At 39.3% G+C, this 23,245-nt stretch overlaps 1 protein-coding gene across 1 annotated transcript in view; it reads right to left on the reverse strand.

The window, feature by feature from the left end:
- Positions 1 to 714: 714 nt before the first annotated feature.
- Positions 715 to 23,245, reverse strand: part of LOC120985646 (IgGFc-binding protein-like) — a 70,424-nt gene continuing 47,893 nt past the window's right edge. Inside the window, exons 21-39 of the mRNA XM_040413740.1 lie at positions 21,658 to 21,799; positions 19,461 to 19,789; positions 18,421 to 18,991; positions 17,354 to 17,949; positions 16,059 to 16,623; positions 15,316 to 15,896; positions 14,628 to 15,198; positions 12,948 to 13,147; positions 12,677 to 12,818; positions 12,161 to 12,489; positions 10,196 to 10,766; positions 8,242 to 8,840; positions 7,556 to 8,129; positions 6,872 to 7,452; positions 6,185 to 6,755; positions 5,403 to 5,602; positions 3,204 to 3,575; positions 1,884 to 2,173; positions 715 to 985 (exon numbers count right to left, since the gene is read on the reverse strand). Of these exons, the coding sequence (XP_040269674.1) occupies positions 976 to 985; positions 1,884 to 2,173; positions 3,204 to 3,575; positions 5,403 to 5,602; positions 6,185 to 6,755; positions 6,872 to 7,452; positions 7,556 to 8,129; positions 8,242 to 8,840; positions 10,196 to 10,766; positions 12,161 to 12,489; positions 12,677 to 12,818; positions 12,948 to 13,147; positions 14,628 to 15,198; positions 15,316 to 15,896; positions 16,059 to 16,623; positions 17,354 to 17,949; positions 18,421 to 18,991; positions 19,461 to 19,789; positions 21,658 to 21,799 (7,794 nt within the window). The 3' untranslated portion in view covers positions 715 to 975. The remainder of the gene's footprint in view (positions 986 to 1,883; positions 2,174 to 3,203; positions 3,576 to 5,402; positions 5,603 to 6,184; positions 6,756 to 6,871; positions 7,453 to 7,555; positions 8,130 to 8,241; positions 8,841 to 10,195; positions 10,767 to 12,160; positions 12,490 to 12,676; positions 12,819 to 12,947; positions 13,148 to 14,627; positions 15,199 to 15,315; positions 15,897 to 16,058; positions 16,624 to 17,353; positions 17,950 to 18,420; positions 18,992 to 19,460; positions 19,790 to 21,657; positions 21,800 to 23,245) is intronic.

Consider the following 23,245-nt stretch of genomic DNA (forward strand, 5'->3'; position numbering starts at 1 on the left):
CTACAAGGAAATAGCAGTTCGGCGGGGGATTTAGGTGTCGGACCCCCAATGATCTGTTATTGGCGGCCTATCCAGATGATAGATAGATTAAAATTCTGGAAAGCCCCTTTAAAAACAGTGACTTATCAGCAGGGCCTTTTATATTTTTCTGGATCTAGTTAATTGATTTGTAGATAAAGATTTCTATTAAAGGAATTGTCCAGTTTCAGGAGAAACTGAACAGCACATGTGATACAACTAAAATAAAAATAAAAAGATTATTACTTACCGGACAGCTTCTACCCTACTCCAGTTCTCGCAGCAGGGCTCTGTTTACCTGGCTACAGCGGTGACATCACGTCAACAACATTTGACCACGGCAGCCTATCATTGGCCTCAGCAGTGCACTAAACAGGTCATCGATAGGCTGCAGTGGTCACATGTTGTGAAAGAATAGTGCAGATTCTATCAGGTAAATAACGTTCTATACTGAAACAGGACAACCCCTTTAAGGAGCTGCAGTACAAAAAAAACTGACCATTCAGATGCATGAATTTTACACATTTATTTTTTGAAAATATTTATTGGTAACAAAAATCACAGATTTTTGAACAGTTGGTGTTACCTAGGATTATATCCCCACATTATTACCAGCATAAATGCTTCTTATTGGTTCTATCTATTTCCAAAAGTAACGAGACAGCAGCAAAAAGTTCAGCAAATATTCAGCAAATTTTCAAGGAGCTTTTATTAGGAAGGACAGATGTGTATAATAAGCATCTATGTGGTAAATTCTTGGCGTAATCTATTACACATTTGGCAATATAAAAGACTCAATTCTATGGTCTGATTTTTTTTTCACACGCTAACCATTGCACATCTACTGTTATATACAATCGCTGGATCTGAATTTTTTGGATTCTAAAGATGGGTTCTTGTTGCTGTTATGCAATATGAAGGCAAAGCAGGTTCTTTTTGAAGATCAAATGGAATCACTCACACCGAACTAAAGGGGAAAAAAAAGAGAATAGAAAAATAATTTTTGAACTGTCATACATTAGGACTGAACAGTGAGCTGGTTACTGAAAAGGCCAGATTCATGTACTAGATCATTTTATACCTTTATCTACTTTAGTGCTTACTAAGTGTCATTTTACTACTGGTGTCTTTGGCCTTCTCAGTGACGAGCATCAAGATTCATCTACTACCTCTACACCCCCACATAAAAAAGGCATGGGAAATGGGTGTACAAATATGGCGATGCAATTAATTTTTGTATTTTTGCAAAGGTTATTGTTTTTAAAAAAGTTGTTAAACTACATAAAAGCGAGCCAACATGCACAACGAGGTCGTCATGTGACTTTTAGCAAACATTGAAGTGGATAAAAACAAAACCCCCCAAAAATAGCAGAATTACTTTTGTTCCGATATCACTCCACTTATAATTTTTGTTTCCTATTTTTCAGTACACAATATGGTAAATTAAATGTCGACATTAAAAAATACAACTTGTCCCACAAAAAATAAGCCCTCGTAAGGCTTCATGCACATGATCGTGGTTTGGGTCCACATCTGAGCCGCGGTTTTTGCAGCGTCGAAGCGGATCCATTCACTTCAATGGGGCTGCAAAAGATGCGGACAGAACTCCATGTGCTGGCCGCATCCGTAGCTCCGTTTCCGCGGGCCCTGGCCCTTGGTGCACTGAAGCTCTTATCTGCATAATCAATGCAAGTCTTTTTTCTCTGGAACACCACAAATGATTTTCACAAGACAGGTATCATTGTAATCAGCAGACTCAACCCTACTCATGAGTGTGGCTGCTTTAGTAGGGTGCGCTTTAAGTTTAATCATAAACTATTATGGTTTCAAAATTAAGAATCTTCTTTTGCTAAATCTTATCTTACCATGGGCTCAAGTGTTTCGCAATCCAAGAGCGGGCTGTAAACGAGATGTCTGCTGAGGCTTCACCGCTCTTAAGAATGAGATCATCATTGGCATCTCTGTTAAAGTTTCCACAAGGTCCACATATCTTTCCAGACACCTGCTCCTTAGCAGTTATCTGTATTTCTCCATTTCGCTTAAATATCACTGTTATCTGACTGTATAGCTGTATGGTTGTTTCAGACTCAGATTTCTGGATCTTCACGGAACCATTTCCAAGATCTCTTGGGGCTTCAAGCTCCCAGCCATTCAACTACAGAAAAATGGAGTAAGTAAAAATAAAAAAATTTACATAGTAAAAATGTACATGAAGGTTAACTCCTTCAGTCTATAAAAAATAAAGTCTATGAAAATAAAATAAAAATTCATTATTCCAGCTCTGAGAAGGAAATTGTTGTTTCCCTATTAGCCCCCTCTACCCCACATCAAATCTTTAAGGGGCTTTCGCATTATTAAAAGTTAGCGTGATTTTACTGAAACTTCATACCAGATAGATAGATGTAAATGCAAATGATTACAGATTAGCAAACTGGTTGTAAATTAATCAAGTTTGACATGAATTTTGTAAAAATTCAAAAATTTTAGTGGGACTGAGGGAGAAGAGAGAAAACAAATTTAAAAAAGTGAGAGACTAGAGAGAAAAAATTATTCTGGGAGACCTTAGAGTGTCCTACACAAAGTCTCTGCCTAATTGGACCACTTACAATTCAGGTAGAATAAATTTGGGACCGAAATGCCCAATTCGGTCGAATTGAATTGAAAAAAAAATTCGGTGATTTACTTATCTCTTCAAATAATTAGATTTATTTGTCAAAATTCTTACTTTTTTCCACTTTTAGTGTCCCTGAGCTGTGAAATTATGGCTCCCACCATTCCCCTGCTCAAAGCTTCGTGAGAGACCAGAGCACATGTGCAGGGAAAGGACAATATCTGACAAGATCAGAAACTTTGATAGCTTGACATGGACAGGGACAGAGAAATGACCGTCTAATGCAAGTACCATTGGTGGACATTACCACTGGCAACACATTTTACGAATAGGCTAGTGGCATGCGGCACAGCTAAGTCAATAACTTTAGGAAGATGAATTTATAGAATTAGGATAAAATGACATGCATAATAATTGTAGCAAGAGCTGATGATTTTACAATTTTTTAAATAGTAGGAAAGCTCCTTTACTTGAACCATGAAGTTTGATCAGATACAGTACAAATATTAATTGAAAAGTAAAATTACTAAAGCATATTCTGAATCTTAACATACAGAAGACATGAAAATCTCACCCAGATGTCTAGATGTCCATTGACAGATAAAAGCCCTTGGGATGTGAAGATTTGCAGAGCTTTTCCCTCTCTTGAACTGCCACACTGCTTCATCTCGACCACCACCATAAACTGGTTTTTTTCATCTTTGCCACAAGACGATGACATCACATATGATCCATCCAGTGGGAATTGTCCAGAGACCCCATCAAAAGTAATGAAGTTATGGTTTGATCTTAAGGTGCACTGAGATTCCAATGGCTGACAACCGCGCACTCCTTCTCTCAGTTGGCATATCTCATTTTCTGAACAAGTTAAGTTTACACAGGAAAAAACTCCTGACTGGCAGGTGCAGCGCTGTCCGCAATCTTCTGTAACCACAGAGTCACCTGCCTGAAATGTGATAATAATTACAATAATAATAGTAAAATAAAAACTATAAAACGTAATTTTAACTTGATAATTAAAATTTTTGAAAACACTCAAAAATATTTTTATTTAATCTATAATCCATAATGTCCATTAAAAACTTAAATATCTTTGCTATATGTATAAAATCCCAAAAATACAAATGTTATAATGATCCTGTAAGTAAGATGTTTGCCATAGGACTAGATGGACCATTATAGTGGTCTGTTAATACTTATGGCGGAATGAAAGTGCATTTCTTGTGTTCAGGCATGGTATTGCAAGCTCAGATTTAAAGTGTAACTGTCATGTTGTCATCAAAAAATCTATTTTAGCATATGTTACTGCTGCTGCAGCATTATGCTTAAAGCAATTTTTAGTTTCTTCACCTGTTTTCCTTGAGTTTTTGCCTTAGTTATGGCTTTTTTAAACTCTACAATATGAGGATCTTCTCAAGATGGCTCCTCTGCCAGTTCTCTGAGGCCAAAACTGCCTTCCCTCACTTCCCATACACACTTGCTGCCAGCAGCTTCCTGACAGCCAATCAGTTTAGATTACTGAGAGACACGCCTCCTCACTCTGAAGCCTAATGCAGGCATGCAATGCCCCTTTGTCTTCTGTTTACACTAAAGGGAAGACAGATAAGCCCTAGAAACGGACCAGTGGAAAGGGACAGGGGGCATTTGTGAAAGCTGTTATTACAAGGTAAGTACAAATCTTTTGACAATCATTGACTAACTTAGGGATACATGACTAGCTATAATAAACTAGCAAATAAAAAAAAATATGACAGCTACACTTTAAAGAGAGAAAGAAACACCAATTTATTTTACAAAAGCACAGATAACTTGATGGTAAGATCTAAAAAAAGTATAGTTTAGGTGCTGCGTCGACCTTTCCTGTTTTTGGTTCAGTGCCAATTCTGCCTTAGTAGATCTGAGAAAGACTGATTGATAGGAAAAGAGGTCAATCTATAGGTAGTCTAAAGCTATAAGAAAAACACCAGTAATATTTTCACTGTGGTCCAAGACCCTCAGCTTATGACTAGGGACATTTCCTATTTAAAGTGGTTATTAGTCAATGTAACTTATGCTACTGTATCTGAATGTATCTCAGGCTGATGATCTGTTCTGAAAACAAATTAGGATATGGCATAACTTTATTATTGGTTAAGGTACAGGGTACAGCCTTATGGCCTCAACCAATCATAAAAAATGAAGAAACATAGGACAACCAATGTGCAATGAACTTCAAACATTTCAGGAAGTGGTGTAGTTCCTTGCACAGCTAGCAAACCCCTTTAAAGGGATTATCCTACAAATATGTTTTGTCACCTATTCTCAGGGATATCCAAAGTATGGGTGATAAATATTGGATTGTGAAGGTCCAACTGCTGGAACCCTGTAGATCCTGAGAAATAGGAATCACCAAGTCCTTTCTCTTAATAAAGTAGTAGTGTGCATGGTGGTTTAGTGCACAGTAATTCACTTTTATGGGGATGACGGAGACAGTGGTTTGACATGCGCACTACCATTCCATTTGTAGTGGGAAATAGGGGACCCCTCATTCTTGATATTGTTTGGGAATTCTAGTGGTTTGAGAACCCCACCATTCATTATTTCTTATTAATCGGATAAATCATTTTCACAGAATAATCCCTTTGAATGTTATTTGCCGACTTCACATATATTATCTCAGTGTGTGCACTCCAACCCATTTCTTTCCGGAGCTAGATATACTGTATCCTCCATTAAACTCTGAATAGCAGTATTTGGTCATTGTAATATAAATTTCTTAATGATTTTGGCTTACCTTCACATATCTCCCATTATAGTTACATCCACAGTTGTCCACTGTAACACATTTCTCCCCATCAAACATATATCCGGAGTCACACTGACAACCTTCATAGCATTTGTCACTACAAGTGCTTGGAGCCAAGAGACTGTTGCAGGTAAAGTCGCAGGTCCGAGTACACATTTCATAATGACTGTTGGCTTGACATGAAAGGGCTACCGAAAATTTTATAAATATATTATCACAGAGCCATGATGGATCAAGCAAATACTTCTGCATGCACTGCTGAAATGTTCTGGAGGATATCCTATATCAAATATTGCACTAAGTTGGTTGACAGTGATGTAAATAATAGTGTATTATGTTAAGGTTTAGCTATGTTCACACTTGTGTTTTCATTGTATTTTAAGGTATCCTGATGGACACTAATGCCTTCTACTGAGGCCCATTTGATGCTGTTATGGCGTCCATGGATTTTATGGAAAGTATGATGCAATCTGAAGTGATGGCTATGAAACCTAATCAGACCAGACTGAAAGCTCACTTTGTGGTTTTCACAGTAATTTTCAAAGCAAATAAAATGTGCTCTCCTTTGTAAATGTGCTCTCATTTCTAAATTTCATAAAACGTTATATTTTGTTGTTTTCTAGAGCATACATATCACAGAACATTGATTTCAACCCCCCAAAAAAGTTATTTAAAGCTAGGGACAAAAAAGGAAAAATGTTTGAGAGCCAGTGAAATCACAATCCCAAAAAACATAATCAAAACATTACTTGCTAGGAAGAATGACTTACAACAGCTGATATTAGTTCTCCAGGGTTCAACGTTAGCTCCTTTTTCTTGGCACAGTGCTGTGTAGGTTTGTAGACTGGCACACAGAGCATCCTGACCACCTTGTCCAGCACAAACATCTAATACACAGCTCTGAACATATCTTGCTGGAGCTACCAAGTCATGACAGTGCTTAAATGGGCCTTGAGGGTTTGCAATCATTCCACATTTGGTGGGAGAATTTGCTTCAGTTTTTGCAGCTCCACCACAAGTAGGACATTGACTTCCAGAACATCCTCTGCAGGTTGATCCGTCTCTGGCCACTGTCCAGGATTCAGCAAATAAAGACAAATCTGTGGCGATAGTGCCATTTGGAAGACGAAAGTCATCTTTTGAGTCTTTATTGTAATTGCCACAGAGGCCTTCAGTGAGTCCGGCGTATGAGCTGGGAACCAAGACTGAAACATAGTATTGCTGGTCGAACAAGACTCTAAAGCCATTTATGGTCTGAATAATAACATTATTTCCTTCTTGGTTTATCCAATATTCCTTTTTTTGTGACTTACATGGAATATTATACTTCTCTCTGTTGACCTAAGATCAAAAGCAAAAATAAATGGGACTTATTCGAATAAGTAAGAGAACTGACCGTCCCATCCTTGGGATATAAGTCATCTATGAAAGCTTGTAGAATTTACTACAGTACTTACCTCAATGCTCCATATTCTTCCCCTATCCAGACGTATGACATGATTTCCTACAGTCACTGCGACGGATTTGGTGACGGTGAAATTTCTATATGGCTCATTTTCCACTGTGACTTCAAAGATAACTTGACTGTTATTCATTCGGATAAGGGTATAGAGACAAGTGCCCTGCATAGCATAGTAGAGATTATCAAAGGTGATATAATGGTGATCTCCCCAAACTATGCATTGGCCAAGCTCTTTAGCATGACAACCCAAGATGCCATCCTTTGTTTTACATTCTTCATTAGCACCACATGTATGATTGTGGCAAGTGGTAATTCCATGGGTCTCACATATACATTTCTTCTGGCACAGGCCATCTCTGAAGAATTCTTGACCCAATTTATAATATGTATTGTCAACAACACAGCCACATTCTGCAACAGGCACACAGTCTTGTCCACTCCGTATGAAGCCATCATCACAGTAGCATCCTTCTGTAGGAGATTTTTCACAGATTAATGGAGACATGAGTCCATAGCAGGTGGATGGACATCCATTTCCTGAGAGCTCATAATGACTGTTACTGGGGCATATCAACTCTGTAGAAACAAAAGGACAATAGGAATTATTATTCACTTTTCAAATTTGTTCAAGAGATCCCAACTAACATTTGGGATGAGCACAAAGTACAATAACACTCACTGCAGAATGATTGTGTCCTCCATTCCTTGATCAGAGAACCATTTCTTTGACATTCAGAGATGTAAGTTGAAATACTGGCACAAACAACAGACTGATGACCTTTGTAAGCACATGCATCAAATACACAGTCTTCAAAGAAAGGAGTTGGATCGATAGACTCATGGCATTGACCGAATGGTCCATCTGGTTTCATGAGAAGTCCGCAATACTGGCCTCCCTTGAAGAATTCTTTGTCAGCTTCACTGCACTTGGGACAGTCAAGGCATTCACCTGTACATCCATCCACATCTCCCACCTTCCAGTGTTTTCCAAACTCTTCTGGACTTTTCAATATTTTACCATCACCAGTTGTCAAGTCATCGGAGGGGTCGCCATTGTTATTACCACACAAGCCATTAACAGCCCCTTTGTAGGTGCTGGGCATAACCACACGAAGGTAGTTCCAACCATCGTACATAACCATGAGTTCAAAATCAGTTTTCAGAATTACCGCGGATCCAGTACTGTGGGCAGTAATCTGAGCTCTTGACTCTTTGAAGTGATAGTAAGGTAACTCTGTTAGGTGTCCATCAACCTAAAGCAAAAAAAATAAAAAAGGCACTTATATACTTTTTTATATAGCTATTATTGTGATGTTGAATACTATAAATCTCAATTTTTTTTGTACATTTACATAGATTCCGTACCTCGATCTGTTGTGGGTGGTCTTTGCTCATAGTCACTGTCTTGTTGTGAACCTCTAGTATTACGCTCTTGGTGAAGGACACAGCTTTGTTACCTCGGTGATCGTTCTCTACGTTGATTGTGAATTTAGCCAGGGAAGAGTCGTTGGATGTCACCTTTACCAGCTGATAAATGCAGCTCCCCATGTATGGAATTCTTCTCCCGTCAAATGTCTGATAATGGGGATCCCCAGAGGCAACACAAGTTGTATAACCAGTAGGATAGCAGCCACGTATCCCATTGACCACCTTGCATGTCTCACTATCTTTACAGCTTGTCTCTTGACAATTCATGATTCCAAGTATTGGGTCACATTTGCATAGAACACTGCATTTCTCATTAAGCCAGGACTCATAAGGCTCAAAATATCTGCCATTGTATTGACATCCACAGCTGGAGATGGAGACGCATGTGTTCCCACTGAAGACCATGTTTTTGTTGCATTCACATGTTTCTATACAGGGATTTGTGCACTTTGCTGGGGCATTTCTGTCAGAACAACTGGCGGGACAAGCATTGCCACAAGCGTTATAATGGCTGTTCTTATCCTCACACACCTTAGCTGAAATAAAATAAAGAACATTTCATTAATGTGCATAAAGTATAAAAAGAATTTAAGGAACACTCTGGTCTGAGAAGGCATGGCATGACACAGGGTTTGAAACAAAAATAAAAATAGAATCCATCTGTCATGTCCCACCATCTCAGGCTCCGCACTAGATAGAACACAGTTTATAATTTGTAATAGTTTATGTATTTTGTGGTGATTCACTTTTCAAAACTTCCCTGTGGAGACCAGATTGGAGACACGCACATCCTATCTACTCCATCCGTAGAGACTGTGCAGCAGGGTGTGTGCTTTATGACAGCGTTGGAGAATAGTCTATCCTGCTTTAGCTTGTCCTCCAGCAATACAATAGAGCTGCCAGTAATTAATAATTATTATTGAATGAAAATGAGATTACTCTGCTAACTCAGCCCTGTAATGGTAAGGCAATGATCCCCAATTCTCTATGTTAATGAAATTTCTCTAAAGGTACTGGCCATACACATTAGTCTTTTGTTGGCTGAACCCACTCAGAACAGCAGGTTTGGCCAACACACTAATGTGTGCGGATAGCTCCCTACTCTCTCCAACACATGATGCCGGGGGGAGACAAGTACTGGGCGAAATGAATATTTTAACCCAATTCTTTTGTTCTCCTTGGAGATAAGCCACCCTCAGAAGTGTCTGGCAGTAACTTTCTCCGCCTCCCCATAGAATACACATATACGTTCGGCCAAGCGGAACATGTGTGTGTACAGCGGAGTCAGGAGAGATAGTTGTCAGCTGACAGCTATTGATTGGGTACAGGCAGCTTAAGACAACTTTACGCATCCTGTCCTACACTGATAACGAGATGACTCTACTGACCCAGCCCTATAATAAAAACATTTCACCAACAGATTATCTGGCTAATTTCTGTCCAATCAGGCCTATAGTTGGTGTGTATAATAAAAGATCTGTGTGTAAACGGCCATCTGACCAATGATTGGTCAGAAAATCTGTCAGATAATCTGTTGGTGTAATACAGCCCTAAGACAACTCTTCTTACCCTGCCCTAAAATGATAATTATAAAAATATGACTCTGCTGACCCAGTCCTCTAATGAAAATGAGATGACTGCTGACCCTGCCTTCTAGTGACAATGAGATGACTCTGCTGACACAGCCCTACAATGATAATCAGATAACTCTGCTAAATCTACCCCCCAATGATAATGAGATGACTCTGCTGACCCAGTCATCTAATGATTCTGACTATAAATATTTATATAGTTATATTTGCAATATAAATCCTATCTAGTTTTCTTAACAAATATGCATGCTGATTTGAAAAATGGATACTCTGGAGAATATTATCTACTGGTTACTTACGACAGCTCGAAAGTGTTCTCCAGTCATAGATCTTTATTCCTTGACTCATACATCTGCTTGCATATGACTCCAGAGTTTGACAAAGGAAAGTTTTAGCTCCATCATTCATACAGGCATCAAAAAGACAAGCATCAAAAAACTTATTTGGACTGACTTCGGGAATACATTCTCGGAAAGGTCCATCTCTTTTGAACAAGATGCCACAATTATCATCTCCACCATAAATGATCTTTTTTCTTTGTTCACAGGTTGGACATTGGCCAGTACAAGAGTCAAAACAGAATGGATCTCGATCGTAGACTTTCCATGAAGATGCCCAGTCTATGGTGGAGTTGACTAGTGTATGATCAGGGGATTGTTGATCATCATTTGGATCTTGGTTGAAATTTCCACAAAGACCAGAAACAGCATTATGGTAGCTACTAGGAATAGTTACTGTTGCATGCCAATTCCAGTCAAAAGTTATAACCACGCCAGATTTTGTCTTAATAACAGCCGTCAATCCACTACGACTGACATTCATTTTCCCACCGCATAGACTTACAGGCAAGTTTGTTAACTCTTCTTCCACCTGTGTGAAGAAGTTAAGTAACAGATGATAACAGAGATTAAGCACCTAATATCACATATGATATCTCAATAAATTCAGAACCACAGATTAAAGACCATTGCTCTAGAGATTTCAGATTCAACGGTAAAAATATAATAGGCGGATATATCATATTTCTATCATCAATGCTTTAGTTACAAATGGACACTGATCCCATCAAGGTATAAATACTCTTAGTAGAGAGGAGTGAAGTTTTGAAAAATTTGATTCATCAGCTTCACCGAAGCCAGCAAAAGATGAGGATGGTCATCATCAAAACCTGACTCCCCTAAGGGGTGCAGATTGGATGGTATTGGTTGGCATGCTGGCACTGGAATAATAAAGCCTTCCATCCTATTGGTATTGAATTACATATCTTAGTTTATGGCTGATGTAGAAATAAGTAAATGTAGAAATAAATAAATAAACTGACACAGAATAAGTCTCCCTGCACTGTCCCTGCAGTCTGCCTGCACTCTGCCTCTCCAAAATTCTTCTATTAATCATTTTCAGCAGCACTGTCCCTAGCGCTTGAACAACTGCCAAATCTCTCTCTATGCTCAGGCTACAGGACAATGGTGGAGACTGCATGGGATGAGGGTTTTATATGGCTGTGACATCACAGGGGATCTGTGGACTGGCTGGCTGCAAGGCATTATGGGTGATCTTGCATTCCTGGGCTTGTCTCTTCTACACTTAGTTTCGCTTTCCAAAATGTGCAGCCGCCATTTTAGGAAAACCTGATTCATTACCACGAAACATGAGGAAACTCGGATTCATTGCAAATATCTTCTACACTTAGTTTTGCTTTCCAACACGTGCAGCCGCCATTTTAGGAAAACATGATTCATTACCATGAAACATGAGGAAACTCGGATTCATTGCAAATCAAATTCTTCCTAAACTTCGGACTGAATTCCGCTTTGAACACTAACTCTTAGCACTGAACTGTTTCTAAGAGGGTTTGAACACTTTTGAAACCTATTTGGATTGCTCCAATGCATATATAATAAACATATTTTGCAAATATTATTGGCTAAAATTCTCATGCCACTTTCTTTGGGTCTTCCTGGTTACATAAATAATAATAATAATAATAATAATTTGTAGTCAAGCTTAATGATCATTGGTCCCCTCTTCTAATATATGTAAGGTATCAAGAAGTGGAGATATTGAAAGTCTACAGAAAGACACATAAGTTTATATAGGAGCTGTAGACACAAAATGGTAGAAGATTTTTAATCAAGGGTATATGCATTAGTATAGATAGAATTATATGCACTTATGGGTACAACATGAACCTAAAGACCTAGTTTAACTGTTTGACTTTGTAATCATAGAGATGCATACAGAGTAAATAATTTTAAATATCTTACTTGAATTTTAGGGAATTCGCCCACTTGAACACTGATTTTTGTGCAATACATAGTGATATCTGTCTTCCTGACAAAAGAAGCTGCTTGACTTCCCCTGTTGTCGTTCTTTATGATGACCTGGAATGGTTCCAGGGTGGGATCATCACCAGAGTATTTAGCAAGGATGTAGCTGCAGGTGCCCTCAAAGTTGAAGTCTTTCCCATCAAAGGTGTGGAAATGAGGATCTCCCCATGCCCAGCACAGTCCAGTGTAATCTGGTTCACAGACTGCTTTGTCATCTTGAACTTTACAGGTCTCCTTCAAACGACACATCTTTTTCTTGCAAGGGTCTAGAATTAAACAAAATTTTTGGGTCAAACAATAGACTCCACCACCATTTCAAATGATCGTCTTAAAGTGCCAATTGTACTATTATGGAAAAATTCATCCTTATTCAAAATACAGTGATTAAAAAATATATATATATATGACTTTCTTTAAAAGAAAATAACCTATATAGTTTCTTATGACCCTTACCTGTGCTGACACAAGATCTTACACCATCCAGGAGTTGACATTTCTCATCACTGGCACAAGTCCAGTTATAACAGGTAAGACCCAGTTTGGGATCACAAGTACATTTCTGACTGCATTCCTCATTGTGCACACTTTCATTTACCTAGAAAATAACACAATTTAAGATTTTATACTATATACAATATCCTATTCCATAAACTGAGCATCTCATGTTATCTTCTTGGTTCACCAACCATATTCTTAAGTATAATGGCATAACTCTTTATCTCACCTTCAGATACCGTCCATCATGCAAACATCCACATTGGTCTATTGTTACACAGCTGTTTCCATCAAATACATATCCTGGGTCACACTCACAACCTTCATAACATTGGTTAGTGCAGGTGCTTGGAGCTAGGAGGCCATAGCAGGTGATGCCACAGGTCTTCATACATGGAGAATAGTGGCTGTTGGCTGGGCATGTGAATGCTGATAGGAGAAGACAAGATAAAAAAAACTGCAGGAGGAACATAGTACACATGTATCCTCTTGGTGTCTATATTTTGTATACACTCTTGAAGATTATCAAGAAAGGCCAAGTTAACACTTCAGTTATTTGGTCAGTTATTTCCATCAGTTATTGTTGTGAGCCAAAACTAGGTGCAGGTCAAAAACACATAACAGGTGCATATCTTTCAATTATACCTTATCTTTGAGTAGGCTTCATTACAGGTTTTAGCTCACAATAACTGATGGAAATAACTGATCAAATAACTGAAGTAAAATTTTCAATATTGTGGACCAAACATGCAAGACCCCAAACCATGAACGTTGAGGAGCTGGAAAATTCAAACTGCATTATAAGGTGTGAGGATGTTCCTTCAAAAGTATAGTGAAACCAGAGGTTTTGTACTTATATATCTTCCATGGACTGGCTACAAACACATATGGACCGAGATGAAATCTTTTGGTCTTTACAAAACATGTTACAGACCCCTTTCACCATTTATTGTATGGATGCCCATATTAAAAGATTGTTACTATTATTATTATTATTATTATTATTAATAATAACAAGTTTAATATCTCTGAGGGAGAGACAGAAACTTTTGGCCTCCATATATTTATTTGCTTTCAATAAAACTATGTAAATACAGTATCTCACAACATCTATTGATTTGCAATTGATCTCAAACTTACTCAGGTTCTCTTTGAGAAAGGAGACATATAGACCAGTCTTTATTCAAAAGGGAGAAGAAAACTGAGCACTGTTTATCACAGCTGAGCAGACATAATTAGCTTAGCTGCCTGAGAGGCCTTGGTCAGGGTCCAGGGGGGAGGGTACTATTTTTTCTTATGGAGACTGAGTGATGCTGCTCTGGGTTTCTGGGGAAATATATGCAAATTACCATATCCTGATGGCATCAAAAAGGCTTAGCTTTCTTTTGGAAGAAAAGATCATTTGAATATCTTTCTTTCTATGATGCCAGAAGATGTAAGACATGATAATTTGTGTATATTTTTTCCCAGAAACCCAGAGGATCATTCTCTAGCCTACAATATTCCTCATGTGAACCCATGTGCACTCCATAAGGAGAAAGAGTACCCCCCTGGACTCCAACCAATACCTCTCAGGCAGCTAAGCTAATTTACTTTGCTGATTTGATTTTTTTTTTAAAAGAGCAGTTTGTTGGTATGAGACACTTCTTTTCCTATTAGAAATATGAATGGTTTGCAGGTCTCTTGCCTGGGTTTTTATTATGTGGAGAAATTTAGTTTTTCCTCCTCTTGGAAGGGGGGCTGATCCAAAGGATATCTCTCACATAGATGTAGAATTAATTTAGGCCAAAATGAATATCAAGACATTTGCTCATCTTTTACTCATAGTCCCAGGGCCCAAATACACGAATAATGCATTAAGAAATTAGAGATAGTTTAAACTCAGAAAAAAACATGAAACAGGACTTACAACAGCCAACAACATTTCTCCAAGATTGAACTCTGGCTCCTTTTTCTTGGCACAGGGCTGTGTAGGCTTTTAGACTGGCACACAGAGCATCTTGACCACCTCGTCCAGCACAAATATCAAATACACAGCTCTCTGCAAATCTTTCTGGAGGTATAAAGGCATGACAGTCTTTAAATGGACCTTGGGGGTCTGCAATCATTCCACATTTGGTGGAAGAATTAGCTTCAATGGCTGCAGATCCCCAACAAGTAGGACATTGACTACCAGAGCATCCTCTGCAGATTGCTCCATCTCTGCCTACCATCCAGGATTCAGCAAATAAAGGCAAATCAGTGACAATGGTGCCATTTGGAAGGCGGAATTCATCTGTAGAGTTCTTATTATAATTGCCACAGAGGCCTTCAGTAAGTCCGGCGTATGAGCTTGGTGCCCAGACTAAAACATAGTATTGCTGGTCTAATAGCACCTTAAAGCCATATATTGTCTGAATGATAATATTAGTTCCTTCTTGGTTTATCCAGTAATCCTGTTTTTGTGATTGGTAAGGGACATTAAACTTCTCTTTATTGATCTAAGATTTAAAAGAAAGACAAAACTGTATTTCAAAATGTTTTTAAAATGTACATTTTCGCAGTTGATGAGACAATTCAAGAGTTTGTTATAGTGGCAGTCTAATGGTTGTACTAACCTCAATGCTCCAGGATCTGTCTCTCCCCAAGTTTATAACATGATCTCCTATGGTTACTGTTACAAATTTGGTGATGGCTCCAGTTCCATATGACTGATTTTCCACTGTCACCACAAAGTTGACTTGTTCTCTTTTCACACTGAGAAGGGTGTAGTGACAGGTGCCCTGCATAGCATAGTAGACATTATCAAAAGTGATATAGTGAGGATCTCCCCATGCTATGCATTGACCAAGCTCTTTAGAATGGCAGCCCAGGATGCCGTCCACCACTTTGCATTCTTCATTGGTGCCACAGGTATGGTTCTGGCAGGTGGTTATGCCATTGTTCCCACATGTACATTTCTTCTTGCACTGATTATCTGGGAAGAATTCTTGACCCAACTTATAATACACACTCTCAAAAGTACATCCGCAATCTGCAATAGGCACACATTTGTCTCCACTCCTTACAAAGCCATCATTACAGTAACAGCCTTCAGTGAAGGACTTAACACAGGTTGGTGGAGGCATAAGACCTAAACAGGTGACAGGACATCCATCTCCGAGGAGTTTGTAATGACTATTAGGGGGGCAGGTGAATTCTGTCAAAAAAAAAAAAATTGGTATAAATACACAAATCTGTTCTAGAAGTTAGGCTATGCATTAGGCAATTAATGATTATGGCACACCTTCAGAGGGTTATCTATGTTGAAACCCTGAATGAAATATGTACTGCTGATTATCCACTTTCCAAGAACACTTACCACAGAAAGATGGTGTCCTCCATTTCTTGATCAAGGAACCATTTCTTTGACATTCAGAAACATAAGATGCAATGCTGGCACAGATAAAAGATTGAAGTCCTTTGTATGCACATGCATCAAATACACAGTCATCAAAGAAAGTAGTCGGATCAATAGATTCATGGCATTGACTGAAGGGTCCATCAGGTTTGATGAGAAGTCCACAATACTGGTCACTCTTGTAAACTTCCTTATCAGCCTCACCGCACTTGGGGCAATCTAGACATGAGTCTTCACATGCTTCTACTTCTGCCACCTTCCAGTGTGTTCCAAATTCTTCTGGACTTCTGGCTTCTGTTCCTTTTTGTAGGAGGAAGTCATCTTCAGGGTCTCCATTGTTGTTTCCACACAGACCATTGACAGCCCATTTGTAAGTTTCTGGCAGCTGTACAATTACAGAACTCGAGCCATCATAACTTAAGGTCATGCCGAAATCTGTCTTGAGTACTGTATGGGCTCCGGAAATATAGAAAATGAGCTTTCTCGAATCATAATAGTAGGGTAAGTTCATAAAGCAGCCATCAACCTATTGAATATAGGTAAAAGGTTACACGCCACCAACTACATGTCCTTGCCATTCCCATAAGTATCATATTAAATAACATCCCTCACATGTGAACCTTCAATTACTTCTCCCCCCGTAGCACCAATTATGCTTTATCCATTAAAACCAAAGTTAATTTGAAAAATCCAGATTGTTAAAGATTCCATATTTCAGCAATTTTTCATACAGTAGCTACCGGGTCATTGTATTTTCTGGGCCATTGATCAACAACAGTGTCAACTATGAATGGAATACATTAACCTTTGACACTAATTTCTATTGTGATATTAGGGCAAATAAGCCAACTGTACTGATCAGAACTAAAGGATCCACTATTCCACTGTTACGGTAGTGGGTGTGGAAACTGTGTTAACCAACAGGTTTGGCTTTAGGCTTATCCTACGGGCGCTCCCTCAAGCCATTTAAGGGCTTGAGGGAGCGCTCATGCTATGTGCATTTGAGGAGGGGCCAAGTTGGCAAGCAAGACCGTGGATCCTGGATCTGAGACCTCCTGAAAGAGGACTGCAGGAGGTGGGTCAAGGCTAGGGACGGCATTAGTGGAGCAGTGGCGGCTTGCAGTCAATGCTGTAGCAAACAACCATGTCCAGTGCTACATAGAATGCCCCTTTGGGCCATAGTAATTGCATTTTTATTTTAGTATGAAAAACTCAACATTTTGACTCACAATGTCATTAAAAATTATATATTTTACCTTGATCTGTTGCGGGTGGTCTTTACTCATGGTTATAGTGGTATTGTAAACGTCCAATATGACATCTTTGGTGAAAGTCACAGCTTTGTTACCACGATGGTCATTATGAACTTTGATAGTGAAATTGGTCAGTGATGGGTTCTCTGATGTTACACTGACCAGCTGATAAATACAGGTACCGGTAAAGTATACTTTATTTTTATCAAATGTGGTATAATGAGGATGACTGGCTATGCAGGTGGAATAATCAGTAGGATAACAGCCTTGTATCCCATTGACAGTCTGGCATGTCTCACCCTCCTGACACCTGGCTGACTGGCAGACCACCTGGGCTAGATCTGGGTCACATTTGCACTGCACATTGCATTTCTCATTGTACCAAGTCTGGTGAGGATCATAATATCTGCCATTATATTGACATCCACAGCTTGTGACTGGAACACATGTATTACCACTGAGAACCATGTTCCTTTTGCATTCACATGTTTCTATACAGGGTATTGTGCATTTTTCTGGAGCATCTATGTCGGTACAAGTGGCAGGGCAAGCATTTCCACAGGCGTTATAGTGACTGTTTAGATCTTCACATATTTTTGCTAAAATAGACAAAATAAAAATGGTGGAATCATCATGGGCTAAAATCAAATAAAGAAGTCTGTAAAATGCTTTCTTCATCCCATAACTATTCACTTAACTGGCTCAATGACATATTAATCCCTGCTAAATCTGTGTAGTCTATCCATGCCATTTTTAAAGCCTTTCCATATACCCTGCCTTGAAAAAATAAGAGCTGCAAACTGGAAACCACCTCAATAGTTAGCTGATCACCATGGGCCTGGCTGCTCTAACTCCAGCTCCCAGCTGTTATCTCTGGGGTAACCTGCAAGCAGCCACTCAGTTCTATGTGGAGACTGGTGAACAGCATCATGGGTAACCATGTAAGATGTCCCCTTCTATGGCATCTATAAGCATTTATACATCATAATTTTTCTTTTCATGAAACTCCAAACCTGAATATATCCAGACTTATCTAAAGCTACTCCTTTAAATAAGCTTATTGTACTTACGGCAATCAGAAGGTGTTCTCCAGTCATATATCTTTATTCCTTGACTCATACATGTGCTTGCATATGACTCCAGAGCTTCACAAACAATGACTTTAGCTCCATCATTCATACAGGCATCATAGAGACAACCATCAAAGAAATTATTTGGACTGACTTTTGGGATGCACTCTCGGAAAGGTCCATCACTTTTGAACAGAATGCCACAATTTTCATCTCCATTATAAAGTTTCTTCTTGTTTTCTTCACAGGTTGGACATTCACCTGGACAAGAGTCAAAGCAGAATGGATCTCGGTCATAGATTTTCCATGAAGCTGCCCAGTCTACAGTGGAGTCTATTAGGGTTCCATTGGGGGATTGTTGATCATCATTTGGATCTTTGTTGAAGTTTCCACAAAGACCAGACACAGCATTATAGTAGCTACTGGGAACGGCGACTGTGGCATGCCAATTCCAGTCAAAACTTGCGGTCACACCACTTTCAGTCACCACAATTGCCGTCAGTCCACTGCGACTTATGGTGATTTTTCCTTTAGCTAGACTTGCAGGCAAGTTTGTAAGTTCTTTATTAACCTGCAACAAAAATTGAGCAATAAATGCTGTAAGTCTCATTTATTTATCTAAAGCAACATTTCAAAAATTTATTGACTGTGACTTATTCCTTCCCATTGGGAAACCTCTTTTATGATGAGCAGGGAGGAGGTGGATCTGTAAATGTGAGTCATTAGGTTCTCCTTGCTGTTGGCCTCCTTGTATTGGAACTCTTGTTCCTTCAAGATGTTGAACATCCTACTGTATGCCCATTCTCCTATGTACAGGGGTATGCCAACTAAGCTCATTCTGGCTTATCCTTTTTCCAGCTATCTGGAGGACGTTGGTCCAACAACCCCATGCTGCATTAGAAATCATCCACTAAAAGAAGGACATCTCAGAGAGATCTTGTTCTCTCCATTATACCATATGAAAGTTACCGAAGAAGCCAAATCCCAACTATCAGATAAAAAAAAAAAAAACTTTTAATTTCTACCTTCACATAACTTACTCGTATATTTCCGAATTCTCCAACTTCAATGCTGATTTCAGTGTCATACATAGTGATATCCATCTTCCTGACAAAAGAGCCAGCTTGTGTTCCCCTGTTATCATTCTTTATGATGATCTGGTATGGTTCCAGAGTAGGGTCGTTACCATTGTATTTTGAGAGTATGTAGCTGCAGGTGCCTTGGAATCTGAATTCTTTCTTGTCAAAGGTGCGGAAATGAGGATCCCCCCATGCCCAGCACAGGCCAGTAAAATCTGGTACACACACTGCCTTCTCATCTTTGACTTGGCAGGTCTCCTTTAAATTACATGCTTTCATCTTGCAAAGGTCTAAAATTTTTCAAGAAATAGATTTAGTGCACACTAATGAGTGTGTTGTAATGTAATAAGGACAGACACAGAGAGCTTTGACCTGGAACCCAACTTTCCCTACCTACTTGCAGTTAAAGCCCTAATAAGGTGCAGAAACAGACAAACGGCAAGAGACAAAAGCAACATAAACGGATAATCTCACAAAAATGGGTCAGAAAGAGGCAGACAATGTAGTACAAAAGCTATAAACAGAGAGTAGTCAAAAGACAAGCAGAGATCAAATACCAAATGGGATGCACAGCACAAATCACGTGAGACAGAGAGTGATCAAAAGACAAACCGAGGTCAAAAGCACAAAGAAATCCAAATTAATCCAAGAACTAGGAATGTAGCTAGTGAGCCCAAACAAGACTATCACTGGCACTGGTATATGGCCAGGAAGGGGTTTAAATAGAACACGGAGTCCCAGGATTGGAACCAGATAGGTCATAACTCAGTGCTCCATTAGTCAGAACTCTAGCACACAGGAACAGAGCAGCTGAGCAATCATCCCACTGCTAATCTCCTCCAGAACACGCCCAGTATGGGAAGAAAGAGCATTGCATCCTGTTGCTAAGGATGCTGTCGTGCCACCAGGGTGTGTGGCTTAGCAGCGTGTCTCTCCTGGCGTTGCTCTGAAGCTGGAGATCTCGCTACTGGAGCCCAGACAGGTAAGTTTGTGACGTGTTTTATAAGATATCAGGAGAAACAAATGGACAAAGAAAACCTGCATAGGCAATCAGCTGCCACTAAGGCCAACAAGAACATGTTTTTTTTAAAATATAGGCATGGCTTCACACTGCATCTACCACTATTCAGGTTTAAAGAGCACCACAAGGTGTGGTTTAAAAGTGTTGTCCTGTCTGGACATTTTTGGAATATCAACAAGATATGTCACAAATATCCAATAGTTGTAGGTTCCAACTCTGGGATCTGTTTATAAAAAAAAACTGCCCCCATTCCAGAGGTGCAACTCATACATATTGGACTTGCACCTATTTCTGGTATATCTTATGTATATGTCAAAAATGGCCGAATAAGACAATTCCTTTAAAGAGTCACTGTTCTTTCAGACAATTTCATTTCATTTAATTGTGTATGAGAATTGTGTAACAAGCAGATTTTGAAACCACTTCATAAAAACAAAAATATGGCTGCATACTAATTTGCAGTCCACTGCCTGTTGTCAGTCAGGATCCGTCCCTGGTAAAAAAATTAAAAAAAGACTCAGAAGACAGCAGAAAGGAAGTGGGTCATGTCAGAGCTAGATGAGATTGTGAGCCTGATAAGAGAACTGCTTCCACATGGCATCTGAACGTCACAGGAGCCTCCTCTGTATCTGTAAGTACGATTTACCCCTTCATATCTGTGGGCTCTGGAGCTTAAAACGAAGTGGGAAGTAAGGGAAATGACTTCACAGCAGTACAGTACTAGTAGATTTCATAAAAAGGAGATACCCTCTGCTTGTGAGAGACAAGCATCTATCTGTGCAGCTGAAACAGGGAATAATGTGGCTGAAAAAAAATTAGGGAAGCCCAAACATAACTGCTCCTTCAGAGTTATGATTGTACAAAGAAGAACAGCCATTATGCAAACCTTTTTTTGAAAACTCAGGTATGCTTTAAGACAAGCAGAAGATAAAGGGGAAGGACAGTAGTTTTCTAAAATACATGTACAGTATTTAGTCAATTTGTGTAAATTTCATTGATAAAGGGGAAGGACAGTAGTTTTCTAAAATACATGTACAGTATTTAGTCAATTTGTGTAAATTTCATTGATTGAGTCCCTGATATGTATATTGTGAAACTCATTTATCCCGGATTCAATTTTATTATTGTTAAACTTACCTTTCTTTACACAAGTCTTAACACCTTCGAGAACATCACAACTCTCATCCTCAGCGCAGCTCATAGAACGGCATCTGACTCCAACACCAGGATTACATGTACATTCCTGACTGCAGTCATCACTTACCACACTTTCATTGGCCTGCAAAAGAAAATAAATATATGGATGAACAAAATCAATGAAGCTATCTATCTAGTATTATAATTGTTACAATAATACACGGTGGACCATTTATATGGATACACCTTAATAAAATGGGAATGGTTGGTGATATAAACTTCCTGTTTGTGGCACATTAGTATATGTGAGGGGGGAAACGTTTCAAGATGGGTGGTGACCATGGCGGCCATTTTGAAGTCGGCCATTTTGAATCCAACTTTTGTTTTCTCAATAGGAAGAGGGTTATGTGACACATCAAACTTATTGGGAATTTCACAAGAAAAACAATGGTGTGCTTGGTTTTAACATAACTTTATTCTTTCATGAGTTATTTACAAGTTTCTCTTTGTTTACAGCCATTGACATGTCGCCGAGGTTAACACGTGAGGAGCGGATAGAAATTGTGTTGATGTCTGGTGAACGCAGTAACCGGGTCATTGCAGCAGATTTCTCCCATGCTACAGTTAGCAAACTGCTTGCTAAGTTTCGTGAAACTGGTTCAGTGTTGGATTTGCCAAAATGTGGACGCATGAAATCTGTCTCTAATGAAGAAACATCAGTGGCTGTACTAGATTCATTCAGCAAGAGCCCACAGCGTAGCACTCGCCGCATGTCACTGGAGAGTGGCATTAGTCGAACATCCCTTCGGCGGAAATTAGCTACTCACAAATGGCACCCTTACAAACTCCAGCTACTGCAGCATCTCAACGAGGATGACCCAGATCGGCGCACTGAATTTGCAGAATGGTTAAAACTAAAATTGGAACAGGACCCTCAGTTTACGCAGAAGATTTTGTTCAGTGATGAGGCAAACTTTTATGTGAATGGTGAAGTTAACAAACAAAGCCACCACTATTGGTCTGACACTAACCCACATTGGAAAGATCCCTCCAAGACTGTTGGAACAAAAAAATTGGTGGTATGGTGTGGTATATGGGGTACAAAGATAGTGGGGCCATTCTTCATCAATGGAAACCTCAAGGCCACTGGATATGCGAAATTGCTACATGATGATGTGTTTCCCTCTTTATTTACTGAAGCTGGCATTTTCCCTGAGTTTTTCCAGCAAGATGGTGCACCACCACATTATGGGTGTCAGGTCAGAGCATTCCTAGATGAACAGTTTCCTGGAAAGTGGATTGGTCGTCGTGGGCCAGTTGAATGGCCCCCAAGGTCTCCCGATCTGACCCCCTTAGACTTTTATCTTTGGGGTCATCTGAAGGCAATTGTCTATGCTGTGAAGATACGAGATGTGCAGCACCTGAAACGACGGATACTGGAAGCCTGTGCTAGCATTTCTCCTGCGGTGTTGCTATCAGTGTGTGAAGAGTGGGAGAAGAGGGTTGCATTGACAATCCAACACAATGGGCAGCACATTGAACACATTTTATAAGTGGTCAGAAACTTGTAAATTACTCATGAAAGAAT

Source organism: Bufo bufo, chromosome 1 (genome assembly GCF_905171765.1).
Source record: "Bufo bufo chromosome 1, aBufBuf1.1, whole genome shotgun sequence".
Lineage (NCBI taxonomy): Eukaryota > Metazoa > Chordata > Amphibia > Anura > Bufonidae > Bufo > Bufo bufo.